We start from the raw sequence: 20217 nt of genomic DNA on the forward strand, positions 1-20217 counted from the left end.
CAAACCTGTCACCAGAAACATCATTTTTAGCAGAAGATTGGTTCCAATAGGCTAAGCTATGCCGTTTTGCCTTGGCCAACAGTTTGAATAATTTCAATGCTTTATAAAACTTTATTTCACATTACCTAGTTCCCTGCAAGCAGTGTGTGGTGCGTCCGGGGGTTTGGGGGGCAGTGTCAGCTGCAGCCTGTGTGCTTCTCTCCTCTACACCAGACCTCTCCCTCCCTCCCTATCATTGTGCTTTGAGCAAGCAGGGAAGTGGGGAGGGAGAAGGGAGCAGGATCAGGGTGGAGGAGAGAAGACAGACACAGGCACACACAGGCTGCAGCTGCCTCCTCCCAGGGGACGCACCGCATGCTGCTTGCAGGGAGCCAGGTAACAAATTTTTAAGGCATTTTTTAAATTGGCACAGCAACAGCTTTTAAAATGACATTCCTGGTGACAGGTTCCCTTTAATGGTCAAAACTTGATGATGGGTTCCCTGTAAGCTTTTTCAGTTTAGTGCAGTTACTACATTACCTAATTGCCAACAAATACTCCTGATACCATATACTGCATGTACATCTCTTATGCTTATTATTTAACATTACACGCGCTTTCACATCTTTACGCACCAGGTTTTTACTACTTCAAATATAATGATACATAAACCGAGAAAAAAATATATATATATAACTATATTACTTCATCGGGCACTAAATCAACTGTAGTAACTACAATTGGCTCATTTTGGAGAAATCACAGGCAATGATGAAGGCAGGTAGGTACGGGGGAAGAGGAGAAGGTTGCACAAGGGCACTCCTTTACCTTGTCATTAGCAGATTATTTTCTAACAAAGTAAAAACGACAAGGCACATTTCCGTGTTATGTTTTTTTTCTCCCTCTAAAAAGTCATCTTTGATCTTGGCCAGTAATTATTTTTCTAGCAGGCATCCGGAGAGATGGGTTTTAGTTCTCAATGTGGCTGAACAGGATCAGTATTACTCAGAGCTTCGATGGTAGGAGAAGTTAAAAACACTATTTTAATCTGTTACGGATAAAAAAGAATTAATTCCAGATTTTGTTTTCTTCTAACATCGCTGCCTTTCATCATTCATTTACAGTTGTCCTAAAGCACTTTCTTAAATAAAAAGTTCAGATGCTTTATTGTATAAAAATCCATGTTCAGTATAAATATGTTCGTGACACAAATACTTATTTCACTCTTCTATTTGCTGTTAAAATTAAATCCAGGAAGGGTGCGATTTGTACAGAACTTTGAACATTTCTCATTAAAGAGAGATGGTACAAGATAGCACAAGAGGGACAAATAAGACCAGAAAATGCATTTCATAGACATAATCCGCCTTTGTAAACTTCCTAAAGAACATAGTAAAGAGAATCGAGCACCAGATTCTACCCCATTAAACTATTATCCCCCTCAGGTAGGATATGAAATGCCCTTTCGACAATTCCCTCTTAAGTGAAATCTGGCCAATTTACCTATAAAAAATGTCAAGTGAAAAGGAGCAGAAAAAAAAAAAAAGAGTCATATTATGCCTGAGATGAGTCAAGTTTTGACTTCAGCCGCCTCTATCTTCGGTTCTATAGTAAATAGAAATATGCTTTTGGCATCATATTATATTATTATTATTTTGGCATCATATATGACTATGAGTCAGAGATGCAGGCAGCTGAATACATAGTTGGAAATGTACGGTGCAGATGGAAATCCAATTCCTGACTTTTGTAACTGCCTTTTAGCACAAAGAACCACAAGTCTGATGCAATCTGAAAGATGAGATACTTATTCTTAATATGACACCAAACCCTAAAAGTTTCTAGGCACTATAGAACAGGACATAGAGGCACCCAAAGTGACGCTCCGCCTGCAACCTCTAAACTTGACTTATCTCAGGCTCATTTGAATAAGACTTTAGAGGTAATTTTTCAATAGGTAAATGGGCAAGATTTCACATAAAAGAGAGAATTCTAGAAAGAATTCATAAAAAAAGTCATATCCTACCTGAGAGGGCCAGGAATTTAATGGGGTTAAATCTGGTGACCGCTTTTGCACCTTTTAGAACCTGATGACCTATCCATAGAACAGGCCATAATAAGGACTGAGAGATTTTTTTTATGTTAATGGTAGCCTATTAACCATGTGAAGTGTTGCCTTCTACACAGAGAACAGGGCTTGACTTCTCTGTGTGCCGAAATCAGTTGATCGGTATCGGCTCTCGGACTCCCATCAGCAGAATAGATAGGTCAACAACATCGAAAGAGATGAAATTGCTATGATACAATTTCACTTACAGAATGTTGTTCTTTGATTTGTCTCCTGAAGATTTTAGATTATAATGGAGAGGGATTTTGTAATCTGCCCCCAATACAGATGTTGAAACAATGGGGGTTATTTATTAGTGACTGTACGTCAGTTATTGGGTGTACAAGTCTCAAAATAATCTCTGGAGTTCCCCTTTAATGCCTCCTCCACACTAAGGGAGCATGTAGTGGTGTGATGTTGGGCAAAGCCGGCATTGGAGTGGGCAAATACGGGGCATTCCTTACATGTACCCGTCTACTCACTACACCCTGCAACTGTTCAAAACTGACCTGTCACGGGAAAAGGAACAACTCTGTGCCAGCATATGATAAATAACCCCCAATGTGTATATGGTTTTCCTACCTCGCTCGTAGATTCGGTCACATGCTGCTGTAGGCCAACAACGTGTTTCTCCAGAGACTTCAAGGCATCCGCGGTGGCTCGATATTTCTTCTTGTACTGTTCGAGAGAAGTCTCGGATGCTCTGGTCTGGTTGCGGGTTTCGAGTATATTTTTCTCTAGCATGTGCACTTGCTGCTGTAGCTGTTCCATTTCCATACTTTGCTTTTTTATTGTTTCTCCTTGCGATTCAATCTAGAAACGGGATAATGGAAAATAACTTCAGCCACCAACTTATACAAATGGGGGAGATTCATGTATCTGTCTATGACAGAATTGTCTTGTAGTTTGCACTAAAAAAAAACTGTCTGCACCACATTTATGACAGTTCGACAATGGGGTGAGGCCTACAAAAAGGAGGTGTGGACTAGAACCAAAAAGGTCCATGCGCCAAAAATACTGCTTACCCGACGGAATTTTGTCCTAGTTTTCTAGCGCAAAGCAAGTCAACTAATAGGAGGTGCAGAGTATGACTAGACAGTCTTATTCTAGGACAGATTTATCACCCAGCACCAGAGACTTCTAAGAATCTTGTGCAGAACTACGCACTGTCTAACCTTAGGATACTATTTATAAATCTGCCCCAATAAGTGTTCCTGTTGGTTCACAAGAGTGTAAACTAAGCACAACATATGAGGTTTAGCAGATCTAGAGTTTTCACAGCTAAAGGAGAACCCTACAATATATAATGGCATCCTAATACGCCTGGCTCAGCACCTTATTTAATGCTTCTTGGTATGCCATTTCAGCACGCTCTAAGTTTTCTTCAAGTGATGATATTTTATCCTTGCACTCTTGAATTTTCAAAAGATCTGCTTGATGTTCTGTAGATTCAGAGATCAGATCCTTTTGCATGAGCGAAGCCTTTTGGTTCCATCTCTCCAAGTCAGCAGTGTGGGAACGTTTGGCTTGATCTAGATCACTCTGAAGTTTCTCTACAATCATCACGTAGTTCTGGATCTGAAACAGAAAATGTATTACACTGTCATATGTTTGTAAAAGTTTCACTGACTTTAAAACAGTGTCGGTCATTCATGATGTACGAGACACGGGTCTCGTGGAATCACTGGAAACAGCTGTGTGATTTCTATAAAACACATTTTAGAGAAAACCTAGCTCATGAGAAAGTTGGCAATCGGGTAAGTAATCATCCTGATGGTTCCTTACCAGTCTCTGTCCATCAAGATGGGCTGGATGGACAGGTGTATTAGTTTACACGAATAGGGTAAAATCTGACAAATCGAGCCAAGTTAGGCAGGGAGAAGTCGGTGGAGCGCAAACCTGATAGCTCTTCTCCCTGTTCCCATATCATCCAAGTGCTACACTGCTTATCAGAGTAACCACAGAGTAATGAGCAGCAGACATCTCCCGATAAGGTCTCTTTGTCCTTACATTACTAACCATGAAGAGTTCACCAATAAGAAGTTCCTATTTAGGAACTGTTTTCCATACCCAACACTTAATGTGAATTTTTTATCGCAAATATGTTTCAGTTTATGCTGTCATTACTAACCAAACAAGTGAAATATGGATCTCTCTCTTAACGCTTTGTCAATTTTAGGTGTCATCTACACACTATGACTTATCTTAGGGTACATACGCACGTGGTATGTCCATCGTGCGGGCACACCGCCATGTGCTGGAGAGGAAGTGACCCCTCCTCCCTCCATAGAAAACAGCGGCACACGGCCGCACACACGCCGAAAGATAGAGCTTGCTCTATCTTATTGCGGCGTGCAGCCCGGATCGTGCGGCCGCATATACGGCCCCGCAGACGGCAGTGTGAATGAGCCCTTAGGTGGGATATGACAATATGTACTATGTAACCTAGGATAAAGGATAAAAGAAGATAACAGGAAAAACAATGACAGCCAGTGTAGTCATATATCAGCATCAAGCTAGATAAATAGTGTTTAATATGCAGAAGGGAAAGACTGGGTGTGCATGCCATTAACCAGAAAGGAAGGATGAAGATCATGGGGAGAAGTTATGTTGCATACATTACCACAAGAGATCAGACTATAAAGGCGATGGCGGAAGGACAAGAAAAAGAAGGACTTTTCTGTTCATCAGATTTTAGAACGACACATAAAGGCGCATTGTTTAGGTACTAATTTTTTATTCTAAAAGAGGCTGATTAAATACCACATCCTGCTTATTCAGAGCAGCTCAGCGCATATTGTTTTATCACTTTCAATTTGACTTGTAAAACCGCCTTAATTTGTTATTCAGTCTTGATATCCCAAGCCAAAAGCCAACATTTGTCAAGTTTATTTCCTTGAGTAGAGCAGGAAATATGCTGGGGTAATGGTGTTAGGATATAGACTGTGTATGTATTGTATATCTATAATCTTCTGATAGTTATCAGAAAAAAAAACAAGTTTAGTATTTAACGCAAATTGGAAATGAAAAGACTTAGTTATAAGTGAGGTCTTGTGAGTTTGTCACTGTACCGTATATAGAAGGTCATGGGATGTTCCCATTTTAGATGTTTCATTCATATTAACAAGCACGCGTCCAAATACAACCAAATATGCTATTTAACCCCTTAACGCCAAAGCCACTTTTCACTTTCCTGACACGGCCCATTTTTTCAAATCTGCCCTGTGTCACTATAAATGGTTATAACTTTGAAACGCTTTAACATATCCAAGTGATTTTAAAATTGGTGAAAATTTGGAAAAAATTCTCGATTTTCGAACTTCAAAATGTTCTACTTTTTCCACACATAGTCATAACAGCAAAAAAAAACTTAATAACTAACATTCACTAAATGTCTTCTTTATGTGGCCATGGTTTTCTATGCATACTCTAATTTTTGTAGGATGTTATGGGCCTTTGAACGTTAGGTGCGATTTTTTCACATTTTCATAAAAAACGCAAAATCCTGCTATTGAGGGACCTGCTCAGGTTTCAAGTCACTTTGAGAGGCCTAAATAAAAGTAAATGACCCCATTATAGAAACTACACCTCAACATATGTAAAACAACATTTATGAAGTTTGTTAACCTTTTAATTGTTTCACAGGGGTTAAAACAAAATCGGATACAATTTTGAAAGTAAATTTTTTTTGGCTAAATTAATGTGTTTTTCAAAAAATTTACAAATTCTCAGTGGATAAAATACCAAAACGCTCCACAAAATTTGATACCCAATCCCTCCCGTGTTTAAAAATACCCCATATGTGGTGGTAACCTGCTGTACGGGCACAGACCAGGGCATTGAGGGGGGAGCTGCGCCATTCAGAGAAGATTATTCATTGTCACTTTTTATTGGCTATACAATCTTTATTTTTTTTTGGCAATTTGGACATATAAGGGCTTATTTTCTGCGACATGAGATGCACTTTACAAATACTTTATTTTAGTGGGTCATTAGCTTGTTGATGAGGTTTTATTAACTCTTGAATGTATGGGTCAAAAGAAAATTGTCAATTTTGGTTTACTTTCTTTTCGTATTTTTGGGGGGTCGTACAGCGTACACTAAAAATACTATATTATCTTTATTCTATAGGTCACTATGATTAAGGTGATACCTCATTTATATAGTTTTTCATTTATTTTTACAATTTTACTGGAAAAAAACTAATATAGAGGAAATCTCATTTGTTTTTGCATCGCCATCTTTTCGGAGACGTAACTTTAATAATTTTTGGTTGACAGAGCTAGTTCAGGGCTTATTTTTTACGTGTTGAGTTGTCCTTTCAATTGGTACCATTTTGGCACACATAACTTTTTAGAACATTCGTGTTTTGTTTTTACAGCGTTCACTGAGTGGGCCCAATAATGTTTCTGAGTTATTGTACGGATTGTTACGGACGCGGCGATACCAAATATGTGGGTTTTTAGGCGATTTTGTGTTTTATTTAATTTATTACATGTGTATAAGGAATGTTTGTGTTTAGGGGACTTTAACTTTTTTTTTATTCTTTTTATTAAAAAAAAATTTTATTCAATATTTAATTCAATGTTTTTAACTGTTTTTATTCACTTTAAGAGGTTAGCTTGAACAAGCGATCCACTGATCACTTGTCCAAGCTTTTCTTCACCTTACATAGTGTAATACAAACTGTGTAATGCGCATGCTCAGTGTTTTACAGCACGGCACCAGGAAGCAGATCGCGCAGCCCCGGGCACTGGCAGTCCCGGGGCTGCAATCGGAACCACGGACCCCCCGGTCGCGTGTTAGGGGTTAACAACCACAATCGGAGAAATCTGCGATCGCGGATGTTAGAAGCAGGGGTCAGCTATAGGTGTCAGAAGTTTGACATAATAGTACTGCATCTTGCGGGAACGCACCTCCCGCGATGCAGTACTATTACGTCAAATGTCGGGAAGGGGTTAAATCTAAGGCTATACACTTAATAAAAAATACCTTCTATTCTTGAATAACAAAATACAACCCATAACTCCATCATCACGTCCTATAATTAATACAGACACTAGTTTAGAGTCAATACCAAACTCTCTAAACAAACGCACATCCAAGTCCACAGCTCTAGACCCCAGACCCTTAATGTGTTATAGACTTTAAACTATCACCCAAAACAGATCTTCAAAACCCTAAAAGTAAAGTTCAGGCCAAATATATCTAATATAGCTTAGGCTTGGCACTAAAGATTGATTACTACTACATATCAAGGGCGCTGTCTGAAGCTAAGTGCTGTTGAGTGGAATATCCTTAATCAAATAAAGCAGCTTCCCTGTGACCATTTTCTGCTCTTCTTTCTCCTGCAGTGAGCAGTGTATATGAAGTATGTACACGGCATAAAGATACGGAAGGCTAAAGATTCACTCTTTCCATACCAAGAGAAGATTTCCCTTGATGATTCAGCTCTCTGAGGAGACTAGGCTATACGGGGACTGTCTGTAAAGAGTCAAGTCATTTGATACATTATCAGGCTCCTTAATCTCTCAGCTGTCAGTGGATACAGGACAGAAAGCCAATTTACATAAAAAGCTTAAAGGAACTTTACCATCAAAACCAAGCATAATAAACCAGGGACACTTACTCATAGATCCAGGCCCCGTGACTATGGTAATCTCCTTATATGTGTTATCCATTTCCTCTTTCTTTCTAAAATAAAACTTCTACAATTATGCTAATTAGCCAGAAGGGCTTCTTGGGGTGTTACCAGCTTCACAGGCTGTCAACACTGCCCCTCCCTTTCTCCTTGTGCACTTCCCCCTCCCTGTGCCTGATGTTATCTCACCACAACAGAGGAAGTTTCAGCAGACAGTGAAAGGGGAAAGTTGATTTTAGAAGGTAGGAAGCCATTGATAACATAATACCATGATAATATAAGAAGATTACCACAGTCACGGTGCCTGGATCTATGAGTAAGTGCCCCTGGTTTATCATGATGGATTTATGATGGTAGATTCCCTTAAATAAAGATGAAAGGCAAAGGAAAAAGAAGGACAAATAATAAAGTATATTGCAAAGTTCACTACCATCTGCTCTATTGATTTATGAAGTTTTGATGAAAGTTTCCGTAATCTTTAGAAAGTCAACTCATCCAGAAGATCCAAATCTTTTGATTTGCTCCTGTGTGCCTATTGTTTATTTAACTCCCCATAAGGGATCTCCTAAAGTCTTCAACAGAGAGCAGTGTTGCCACTAAGGACAGGATGGAGCTGGAAGGAGGCAGGTCTATCTGAAGTGTATCCATTGGGGTTCACAGATACTACACCCTTAGGTCCCTTAGAAGTGAATTGGAATCTTTCCCATAAAAAGGTCTGTCCTGTATGGAGCGATGCCGCAGGTACTTCTACAACAGCGGTGCACACTCACTGATCCCATATTATGAAAACCCCTTTAAGCAGAATACCCCCTTTAAGCACGTCTATATGGGTAGAATGACATCATACAGTTTCCATAATAACAATGAAGGTCAGGAACCTTCATCAGATGCATTTGTTTATACGATTTAGTAAGAGAAGCACATGGAGTAACTTTGTTGTAGAGATTATCTCATCACACTGTAAAACATGTTAGAATGTATACATGGCATTTGATCTCACGTCTACTTCTAAAATCCAGGGATCTGGGAAGAGTAGAATTCCTTATACCAGTCTGCCAACTTCACTCACACAATGTTATCATTTAGCTTGATGAATGGGAAGTCTGCATAATGGAAAATTGTACAGACGAGAGAACAATTATACTTTTACGCATAAACTGTGTAAATTAGAAGTTGCTGGTTTTAAGCAGTTTAACGCTGAGATATCTACCACTGCGGATCAACTACACGTTGCCAACTTCAACTGGAATCAGTTGACGGATAGAGCATAGAGAGTAGTGGAAAGGGTCAACATGAGATCGGTTTCACTAAAAATATCAATGTAAGTATTCATGTATTACTGTCTAAAGTGGACCATGAGCCGAAGTCTAATCCAAGACTCCAAATGCCCATGTCCAGGAAACAGCACAACTACAAGCAGACTTGGCACAAGCTGTAAGACTGGGTAATTGGTGGCGAAATAACCATGTGACGTCCCTGGGGGCTAGGAAGCTGCTAATGGACCCCGAGAGACCCAGCAAGGTGAGAGGGAAAACTTATTTTGTCTGGCAGCTGCTGGACGCTGAAGCGGACCAGTGTTCACACAAGGATTCAGAAATACATAAAAGCGGTAAAAGTCAGGGATAGCGGGGTCGCACCAGGAGAGATGACAAACACAGAGGGACAAATAATAGATAATAGACAGACAAGCAAAGTCAGACAGAACCGGGTCAAATCCCAAATGGTGCTGAGGCATAGTATCAAATAGCAAGAGAATGGTCAAATAAAAATGGTCGGATACACCGAATAGCAAAGCAAAGCAATAACAAAAAGATACAAAGTGTAAAATGACTGAAATAACCAGAAACCTTCAATCAGAATTGGGCTGATACAAAAGAGTTCCTGGGTGTCACCCCCAGTTTTAACTGGTTCACCCATCACAGCTCATACTAACACACACGTTCAGATGACACCAACTAGCTTTATCAGAGGAACACAGACCTAATTCAGACAAGGGAACTGACACCTGTCAATCAACGCTCCCAACCAAGCAGCCCTGGTTGTGGGGTTGTAGATACAAGCACAGAAGCCTGAAACTTGATCCCTTTCATAACTCTACAAGAGCAATTCAGCAAGTCCTGGTAGCCCAAAATCTGTATAAGCACCTCTAATCCATCCCAAAAATAGCAGAAGTCAAAGAAATAGCGAAAAGGTCCTCAAGACACAGGAGCTTGTTGCCCAGTATCTGTGGGTTCCGCGACTTTTTGTCTTATATGTGTTCCAATCTTAAAAAGGGAAAAGCAAGTGACAAAATACACAACAATTGATATAGCTTTTTGTCATTTCTTTTTCAAATACTTTTAAGATATTACTTTGAATTTAAGAAAAATTCAAGTAGTGTCACATTAATTTTAATAATTTTTACACGTGTTAAATCAGCTTTTGCATTTAAATAGGAAAATTCGTTTAAAGAGGTATTCCCATGGAGACAAAATTCTTCAATAACAAAATAACACATCTGAAAGTCAATGTTATTCACAAAAATACAGCATTTCAACCAGTCTCTATCAGTCTTGGTGTTTACATTTTGGTTGTCCCGGATTCCTGACAATGGTCGGCAAATTCCTACAGCGTGAAGAGTTAAAAATAGTTCTCCATTTACCTGACCAAGGTGGATCTCCTGCTCATGCACCATCTGTTGCTTTGCCTTTTCACTCTGACTTAGTCGATCCTCTTGATCATTGCATTTTTCCCACAATTCCCGAGACTCACTTTGTAGAGATTTAATCCTCTGCTGAAGTCTTGAAACTTCTGCCTCTTGGAGACCCAACTGTAAAGAGAATTAAAAATTGTGAAGAATAAAATGTAAACATGAACAATGTCTCTTTACTGCTGCAAGTGTAATGGGAGAGCCGGCCATACAGTGAGTAAGCAACACAAATATTTCAACTTCTAGCATAATGCATGTCACATTACAGTATTAAGATGTATCTGGTCTTTCCAAGCAATTGTCGTAAATTAAACAATTTATCACTAGAGATGAGGTTCGGCGTCTTCCGTTTGTCAGTTTTTCCTAACCCTGACATGACACTTGATGGGCTGCAGAGCAGCCAATCAGTGTTACACCTCTAGGAACTAGGCATGGCTGTGATTGGCCAGGTGGAGATTATTAGTACCTCCCTCCCCCCTCATTCTGGTCTGCATGACCTGAGTTTGCCACTAAACTGGCCAGAATAAAGTGAAATAAAAAGACTACATTCTCACGTGGCTAACAAATGCCCTCGTCATTCCAGTTGTCCTTACAAGTCAATAAATTCAGTAATTCCAGTAAAATAATATTCTTATAACTATGTGCTCCTCTGTTACTTCTCCAGTTAGAATAAAGGGAGAACTAGGTGTAATTATTGCCCTTGTCAGAAAGCCACGTGTGCCACTGTTTAATTAGTGCCAAAAATGTCTGACTGTTGAGGGCCACACCCTCAACATCAGCAATTAAAATGCTAAAACTTAGATGCCAAATTATTTATACAAAATCTAAATTAAGCAGAACAACGAAATGGCAGAGGATGTTCCAGAATTGTGAATTATACAAAAATAATATACAAATACAAAGCTCAGGGGCCCAACACTTCACTTAATGTGGTCTACAAGCTTAAAACCTGATGCTAATTTTCTATCAAGTACCACAACAGTCATGGCTGGATCTTCACTAGAGATCTTGCTCCAAGTCCAACAAAGGCCCCAACCACGCTCCGATTGTTACTGTCGATGGTGGGGGGTGGCATGGCTCTAATGTCTTGGGGAAAAGGAGTGATGAATGGTTGAGAGGAAAACACTACTACCACAGTGGGAATAAAGGGGGTGCCTTACTTGGGGAATGTTAGATATATACAGTGTAACGAGTACCATCGGTCCTATAGTGTTGATGTGGACCATTGGTGGAACAGTTTGACACCACAATCTTAGACTGTTGGACTCCTGGTGATCAACAGAACGAGTAACTGAAATTAAACATGTAAATGAAGTTTACCTGGCCAATTCAGGTTTCAATTCTTTGAAGTTGTCATAATCCCCTGCAGTCCCATGGGAGGGAATGTAGACCTTCAGTACCATGATACATCATAATTTAATTAAAGAGATCCCATAATGAAAGGGGTTGTTTCAAGCTTGATTATTATTAAATAATTACATTAAATGTTATAATCAAATAGGTGGAGGTCCGACTACTGGGTCCCCCATCAATGACAAAATGCACAATGGTCCAGGGGAATCCGGGGTAAAATTGGTATTAGCTTCACTAACTGTTCTTCCATAGATATAAACTGTATTCGAATTCTGAAAAAGTCAGTGTGGGGCACCCAAATTTCCAACTTAAGTTATAAAATGGATAAATCCGCTCTTGTGGGTAATGCCATCCAAGACAAAAGTAGTGCCCTAATTTTTTTGTCCCTTGAGCCCATTGTTCACACCTGTTACATCCTCAATAGGTTCTTGCCACTAATAACAAGGAGGATGAAAGGAAACAGCACAGTGTGTCCCAGCATGGTCTGGATTTATGGTACATACAGGTAAATTAACGCTATTGATTGGGTTTTCTACAGAAAAGGGAATTATAGGGAATCTACCATCAAGAATGATAAACCCAAGCACAATGACTGTGGTAACATTCATATGTTTGTTATCCATGGGCTCCTTTAGTCAAAATTTAACTTTTACAATTACGCTAATGAGCTGAAAAAGCTATGGGGAGAATTAATAGAGCCCCTCCATGCTGTAGCTTCACAGGATGTTACACTGTACAGGAGCACTTTCCTAATCCCACTATGTGAGATTACAGCAGGCACACTGTAACAGCTTGTAAAGCTACAGTATGGAGAGGTCCTGGTAATAACCACAGGAGCCCGATCGGTGAATTAGCATAATTTCAGAAAGAAGGAGGCCATGGATAACAAGTATAACAATATTACCACTGTCACTGTGCCTGGATCTAAGGGTAAGAGTCACTGGTCATGATGGATTGACAGTGGATTTACTTTACTTTAATGATCATGGAAATCATTTCTAATACGACCTTTTACCCTCATACTTGGAGCAGGAGTAGCCTTAGAATTAAAGTAATGTAGTGATTGTTTGCCAATGACATTGAAGAAAATGGAATTTTTCTTTTGAGGAGGGAACATTTCCTTATATTCATCTCATCATTACTGGAATGTAAATTGGGAACAATGTAACAATGAGCAAACAGAGTCACGCTATACAATCCGCTAAATTGTACACACACAGTGTCTGCACCTTCTATAATAAATTCAGGGTTACACCTCTCCAAACCGCGCGAGAAAAATCCAGATTGCATAATTTTCATTAATTTAATAGAAGATTCTCAATAATAAGCGGTGCCGTCCCATTGTGACAGCACATATTCATCATTTAGATTGTTACTATGCAACAAGGTCAGAGTGGGGCTCTCTCCGAATTAAACCAAGTGACTCTTCTATACCCCAACTTCCCTCTTTGAATCTGAAATTGTTTATTGTTGTACATTGTCTGTGATGGGTAACACAAGGGTCAATAACTGCAGAGAAAAAAAAGCCTTCTCCGAACGCTGAAACCTTTCATTCCAACATATTGTGGAGCATGTGCCGTGCACAGAGGAAATGGTAGGAAGGGAGCTGAGCGTTTCCATCTTCCAAACAGCTATGGATACTGAAGAATGATCTGCGAACAGACGTTTCAGTCTAAACTCTCAAAGTACTTACTTCTTCTTGAGTGCCAAAATATTTCTCCTGTGATGTTTTCAAGTCTGTTTTAAGTTGTAAAATGATTTGATCTCTGTTATTAACCTACAGAGAAAAAAAAAAGAAAAAGAAATATCAAAATTAAATACAGATGGACAATGAAGCGAGAGCTAAGACACCGGAATGAATAACTAACTTCATTCAAAACTAACTTGAGCAAGACAAGGCTTTGTGCTCTCAACCTTTCTGTGTCATTTCTTTTCCTGGCTGTTTCCTTTCACTGCGCGATTCCTTAGATATTCCGCACAAAGGGCAATGCCAGGTTCTACATCTACAGACAAGTCCTGAAACAAAGTGCCGCTGGAAGTGACCCTGTCCAGTTTAGCCCCCTCACACAGTGACATAATGAGCACTATCAGGGTTCAGGAATTAGAAGAAACTGACTTGGAGGAAATCTACCAGCACAATCAAACATGATAAACCAGGGACCAGGGGCACTTACTTATAGATGACTGTAGTAATCTTATATTTGTTAGTCATGGCCTCCTCTTTTCTAAAATCAACTTTTATAATTATGCTAATGAACCAAAATGTGTTACTAGAGCCCCTCTTTGCTGTACCTTCATAGGATGTTACACTGTGCAGGATCACATCTTCCCCTCCCCTTCTGTCTGCTGTAATATCACACAGGGGGGGGGGGGGGGTAGTAAAATAAAACTACAGCATGGAGGTGCTCTGGTAACGCCCTCTGGTACCATAATTGTCAAAGTTGATTTCAGAAGGAAGCCGGCCATGTCATGGTGCCTGGATCTATGAGTAAGTGTCCCTGGTTTATCATGATGGATTTTGATGGTAGATTTCCTTTTAAAGGGGAAAAATAGAGAAAAAGCCCACATTTTATTTTCGGCTATTGATAACAGAAGCTTATGTAAGGTGACCTTAACACACAATGATTTATTTGAGGAATAGAAGACCTTCACCTTCCATTTTTAGTTTTCACCAAACACTCCTTAAATGGAGAGTTTAGCAGAAACCCCCGGCAGGTGTAAACTGCTCCTTACTTCAAATTTTTGCTGTGTTACAATCTCCTTTTAGTAAATTAGGGATTTAGAAAGTGTACAGAGATGAGAAGACCCAATGGTCGGGTCCTGTTAGCCGAAAAACCAATCCAGCAAACTGATGCCCTTAGCAACTAGCCAGAAGATGCTCCAAAAATAAATCAAAAAAAAAAAAAAAAAAAAACAATCTGAACATTATTTTATAACATATGATGGAAAAATGGCAGGTCCCCCCTGATGAGTTGCTGCTGCCTCCATGAACTCACTATGTGTAGGGATGGAGTGTACAGGAGGCGTATGATGTCCTTACCAAGTACATGTTGTACATTGTCTACCAGCAATAACTGGACAGTCCGAGGAAGCAATAAAAAATCTTTTCTGTGAGAACAAAGCCTAATAATGTTGACCAAATTACAGTCTTCAGTTTTACATATACCTGTCACCATTTGCCCTCCAACATAATCCAGCATTAAAGAAAACCTACCGTGAGAAAGCTACTATCAGAAGTAGCTTCCTCCTGCCTTTCCCCTAATCTGTAATTTAATAATCCTGGAACCTAATCTAACTTGTTAAAAAACTTTATACAGGCAGTCCCCGGGTTACATACAAGATAGGGTCTGTAGGTTTGTTCTTAAATTGAGTTTGTATGTAATTCGGAACCATATACTTTATAATTGTAACCCCAGTCAAAAAATGTTTGGTCTCTATTGTTAATTCTGGTTCTTATGACAATCCAACATTTTTAAAATCCAATTGTCACAAAGCTTCATTGCAGACACCTGTGATAACTGTTATAGCTGTTTATTGTAGCCTGGGACTAAAGTACAGTAAAATTCCAAAATCCAGAGGTCCGTTTGTAACTAGGGGTCGTCTGTAAGTCAGGTGTTCTTAAGTAGTTATATTAGTAAATTATAATTAGTAAATTAGCTGCAGAGGCTACTGGGGCGTGTCCTAGCCTGGCCGAGCAATGGGAGCTAAGGCTACTCCACACCCCAGTAGCCTCTGCAGATAATTTACATAGTACTAAAATAAAGTTTTTTAAGAAGATAGATTAGGTTCCAGGATTATTCAATTACACATTAGGGCACAGGTTGGCAGGAGAAATCTACCATAAGAAGGTTAACTGCAGAGGCTACTGGGGTGTGTACTATCCTGGCCGGGCACTGGGAGCTAAGGCTACTCCCCACCCCAGTTGTCTCTGCAGTTAAGCCACTGATGGTAGAGTCCTCTTGCCTGCCTCTGCCCCAATCTGTAATTTAATTATCCTGGAACCAAACCTAACTTGTTAAAACACTTTACTTTATTAATATATAAATAAACTGCAGAGGCTACTAACAAGCTAGATTAGGTTTCAGGATTATGAAATCACAGATTAGGGCAGAGGCAGGAGGAATCTACCATCACATCCACTTTGGATAGTAGATTCCTCATGGTAGGTTTCCTTTAAACACAGCAAAAAAGACTTGACAGACACCAAATAACAGATCATGAAAAGAGAAATGAGTTACATTACTTTTAAGAGTAATGACGCATATGTTGTTGCTATTTGTGAAGAACACAGGTTACAAATGACATGCCTTGTTATATACTATCAGCTAGTAATTGACAAGAGGCAGTTAAGGGGGGGGGGGGGGGGTAGTAACACACAGACACACACCTCCTGTTGTGCAGTTTTATGTCTCTCTGTGACAACCGCCAGCTTCAGCTCCAGTCTCTTCCTTTCTTCACTCGTCTTGGAAATGTCCTGGGACCGCTGCATGATTTGCTCTGTCAGCTGAATATTTTCTTCCTTAAGTTTATGTAGAAGTTTTTCCCGGTGGAGCAACTGGATGTAAAACAGATAAACGCAAGGTTCATTTCAAATATTGCTGTCCCATCTTCACATTATGTTCCCTAAAGTGGAGCTTAATCCTCTGAAGGAATTGCATCTAATTTGAGCAAAAAGCTGCTTGTCTCTTGAATATTCACAACATGCGAGTACATAGACTCCTTCAGACATGAAAAGAAATGGCATTTCTGACAGCTGTTTGCTTGGGTCCAAGATGTAAGCAGCGAGTACAAAGAAAATACTTGGGATATATTTCAATAGTTTTACAGTCATACAGAGCTGTCTGCGATGTGTTCTGTGCAGACTCTTTTCATTCCCCCTATTCAGATGTCCTTGTAAGTTACTCGAATAGCAGAACTTCTACAGCGAGAGTCACAGATTACGGATAATAACGCTTCTATTTAATGTTTCTTTTTGCCAATACAATTCTGATACCTTATCCATAGCAAAGACATTTATTATTAGATGGTTGAGGGTCCGCTGCCAATTACCACTCCCTACATTTAAAGGAAACCTACCATTTGATTTGATGCATTATGAAGCAAACATACCTAGAGAATGCTGCAGCTACACTGATGCAGGATCATATCTTGATTTATCCCCGAGATATGTGGTTTTGCTGAAAAAACAATTATAACATTCAGGACCTTGGGGAAGCTGGGTCAGGCTGGCGGCCTACATGAACACATTAGACACCGAGCTTGTAATTACAAATGGAGATTAGTCAAGACATGACTAATCGACTTGAGCTGGATCACTCATACACAGCAGCTGGGGGATGGTGCAGCAATTGATTATTTTGCCTTCAGGCACAACCCAGGGATTACATCATCCTGTCCTGCAGAGAAAAACTCACATGCTAGGAGAAGCTCTGAACCAAGCACCGAAGGAGCCATAGAAGCAAGACAACTTCATTATCATAATGTTATATCTGTTTTATCAGTAAAACCACTCAGCACAGGGATTAAACAAGATACAATCCTGGATCAGTGCAGCTATAGCATTCTCAAGGTATGTTTGCTTCATAATGCATCAGATCAAATGGTAGGTTTCCTTTCCCATTATATACATAGACAACTATAAAACTGCCATATTAGGTCAGATTATCAACTCACTTAATGTGTATGTGAGATTCACCATTCTCCCCCTGCAGTAGATATTGGGCGAGATAACGATGGGGCTGTTGAATCTCAACATGTCCAATCCATCAGTTTTGAAAGTAGACATGACAGCTACAGTCACCTAGCAGCAACTTTATTGCTTCCTCAAATAAAGGATCCTTGTGTATGAGAACTTTGAGAGATAACCATCAGCAGAATGGGCTGATACATAATTTATATGACCAGCTCCAGTAGCGGCCATGCTGGGAATTGCAGTTTTGTCCAAGGGTTTTCCCTGCAGTGCCACCACAAAAGATATTGTAGACATTGCACAATTTCTATTAAAATCAATTATCTAAATCTGGGGGTGGTAGGTCCTTTGGAGGAACTTCTGACCCAGCACTGGAGAGAGAGTAAAGGGAGAATTTGCATCAGAATCAAGTAAAGTACAAAAGTTGCACGTGGGACTCTCCCCTTGTGTTAAATCTAAGGGGGTCAATTAGACTCCATGGGCGGTATGTATCAGGCTACTTTTGTGGCGCAAAGGACATGAAATAATCTCAAATGGTAGCGTATCTGCAGCACTTGTGATTATTTTCCCCTTTCCACCACCGGGTGGAGGGGAGCTGCATGCAGGGCTTTCTTGTCCCCACGCCAGCGCACTACATGCAGACAGCGACTTCTCAAACGTGAAGCTTATTGAAGTATCCGGCTGTACCGGAGGGTTTTCATACGCCGGCGCGATTTCACGGCACATTTCGGTTTTAAACAGGTGCCTGACAAAGGCTTTAGTTTGAATGCAAAACGCGTTGTGCGAAGAATTGGCTTCTTAAAAATAAATCGACGGAAACAGCACCTTATTCCCCACAAGACCCCCTGTTTTGCACTACAATATTAAAATGAATGGGTTATGTGTGCCCTTAATGGATATGTAGTGCCCTGTACAGTATAAGCAGCTTTGCCAAGCCAAAAGACTAATGGGGAAATATATGGTAAAAGAGTGCAGTTTTGGCCCACCTATGTTTCGGATCTGATAGCCCTATTGGTATTAAACTATATTTTAAAAAAATTAAATTACTGCATGGTATATGTTTTTTAATGGCAATCTGTGGCTGGCCTATGAAACTTAATAGGCACACGGCGGGCCAAACTCTTTTTTTGGGATCATGTCAAACGTAGTGTGTTTTAAGCCTGTTCTGTACAACATTGGAGCAAAGATTTGAAAAATACAAAGCTTCGATTCCTTTAACATATATATATATTCTCTCCAGTGCTTATGCCTGCATTATTATAAACAGAAAAATATGCATTTTGGGCCGTTTGGAAGCAGAAAGGAAAATGGTTTTTCAACTTGGCACACATCACGGAGACATTACAAAAGGTAACAGAAACCATAAACAATCACAACAGGATCCCTAATTATAGATGTATATTTTAGGTACTTACACTGCCAAGGAATAAGGAACTAAAAAGCAAAGGTTAATACAAAACAGGCAATTAAAATTGATTACCTCATCATAACATGCAGAGTACTGGTTTTGAGCTTTTAATAGTTCCTTCTGTAGGGCCTCGCGTTTGCTTTCTTTGTCGTGTATCTAAGAGGAGGGAAAAAAAAACAGTCAAAGAAAACATTTGAATAGAAAATGACTCGAACAGCGGCGACGACAACTTCTCTCCAAATTACTAAAAAGGTGCAGCGGTAAATATATAGCAGTGTCAAAGCCGCTAGACGATGTCTAATAACAGCTGCTCGGGGTGCAATTTTTACACGGTCATTTTTCACATGATCTTTGAGCACGCCGATTCAGAGCGAGGGCGCTGTGGCCATTTTGGTCCTGAAAATATATAGCAGGCATTAAGTGATTGGCTCCATGTTAATGGAGGAGCGAGCCTGAATGCACGTTCGGGGTGAATGAGGCGTTCATGAGATTTCCAACATTTGCTGCACCTTGCGTGATATGAAGGATTTCAATTTCATCATTTTCTAAACACAGAAAAATGTATCTCTCCAATTCAGAATATTGAATGTCTTATGGAAAGTGAAAGGTCATTTGTAACTGTCCAAACGATTGATGGAGTTAAGATACCTCCTTGACCTTCACCCTGCGCTCATAAAAAACAGTTTCAGATGACGGAGCACGGGACAGTTTTTTCTCCTCTCCCCAGAAATGTCTCTTCCGATTCCCTTATTGCGGCGCTGATTTGTTATGTGATATATTTCATAATTGTATGTCAACATTTAATTACTGTGTGTCTTCCCTCATTAAAAAGCTAAACTGTCACCTAACACTGCTTAGCAACGTCCCCTGTTTACACTAATTCATGCAATTCTGTCTGCTCCCTGCCATCTTTCTCCATCACCATCAGAGACATAATTGCTTCAGATGCCATTACAAACAGCCAAGGTCACTGCCTTCAAAAATATATATTCCAATTATTCCTTAGTTAGAAGAAATTCCTGCACCAAGCACCCGGACTTTGTTTTACTCGGAGAAGAATCGAGCACAACAACGGCAGTGTACATATATTTAGCTTTACCACCACTTTCTTAACAGTAACTATGTTAGGCTAGGCTTACATGGCAGTTTTTGTATACGCCCAGGGAATACAATGGGGAAACTCCCGTCCAATATGTTGAGCATTTACACAGACTTGTACTGGTAGATGGAAAAGCCTTAGCTGGCACAGTATACGTTGCCTACTATGCAAAAACCGGATGAAATCATGCTCCCGTCTGCTGATCAAAGTGTGAAGCCTATGGGGGATGGATGCAACAATAATGCACCCCCC

The 20217-nt window shown here is 39.9% G+C and overlaps 1 protein-coding gene across 5 annotated transcripts in view; it reads right to left on the bottom strand.

The window, feature by feature from the left end:
* The window catches only part of LOC140132652 (uncharacterized), a 255989-nt gene that overhangs the window by 214521 nt on the left and 21251 nt on the right, over positions 1-20217 (bottom strand). For 4 of the 5 annotated variants that reach the window (XM_072151667.1, XM_072151668.1, XM_072151664.1 and 1 more), the window contains exons 3-8: positions 18939-19022; positions 16157-16324; positions 13463-13546; positions 10369-10536; positions 3422-3664; positions 2669-2899 (exon numbers count right to left, since the gene is read on the bottom strand). In XM_072151667.1, the coding sequence (XP_072007768.1) occupies positions 2669-2899; positions 3422-3664; positions 10369-10536; positions 13463-13546; positions 16157-16324; positions 18939-19022 (978 nt within the window). Of the gene's footprint in view, positions 1-2668; positions 2900-3421; positions 3665-10368; positions 10537-10682; positions 10773-13462; positions 13547-16156; positions 16325-18938; positions 19023-20217 lie in introns of those variants that run through there. The other variant, XM_072151669.1, reaches the window with a different exon arrangement.

Source organism: Engystomops pustulosus, chromosome 5 (genome assembly GCF_040894005.1).
Source record: "Engystomops pustulosus chromosome 5, aEngPut4.maternal, whole genome shotgun sequence".
Lineage (NCBI taxonomy): Eukaryota > Metazoa > Chordata > Amphibia > Anura > Leptodactylidae > Engystomops > Engystomops pustulosus.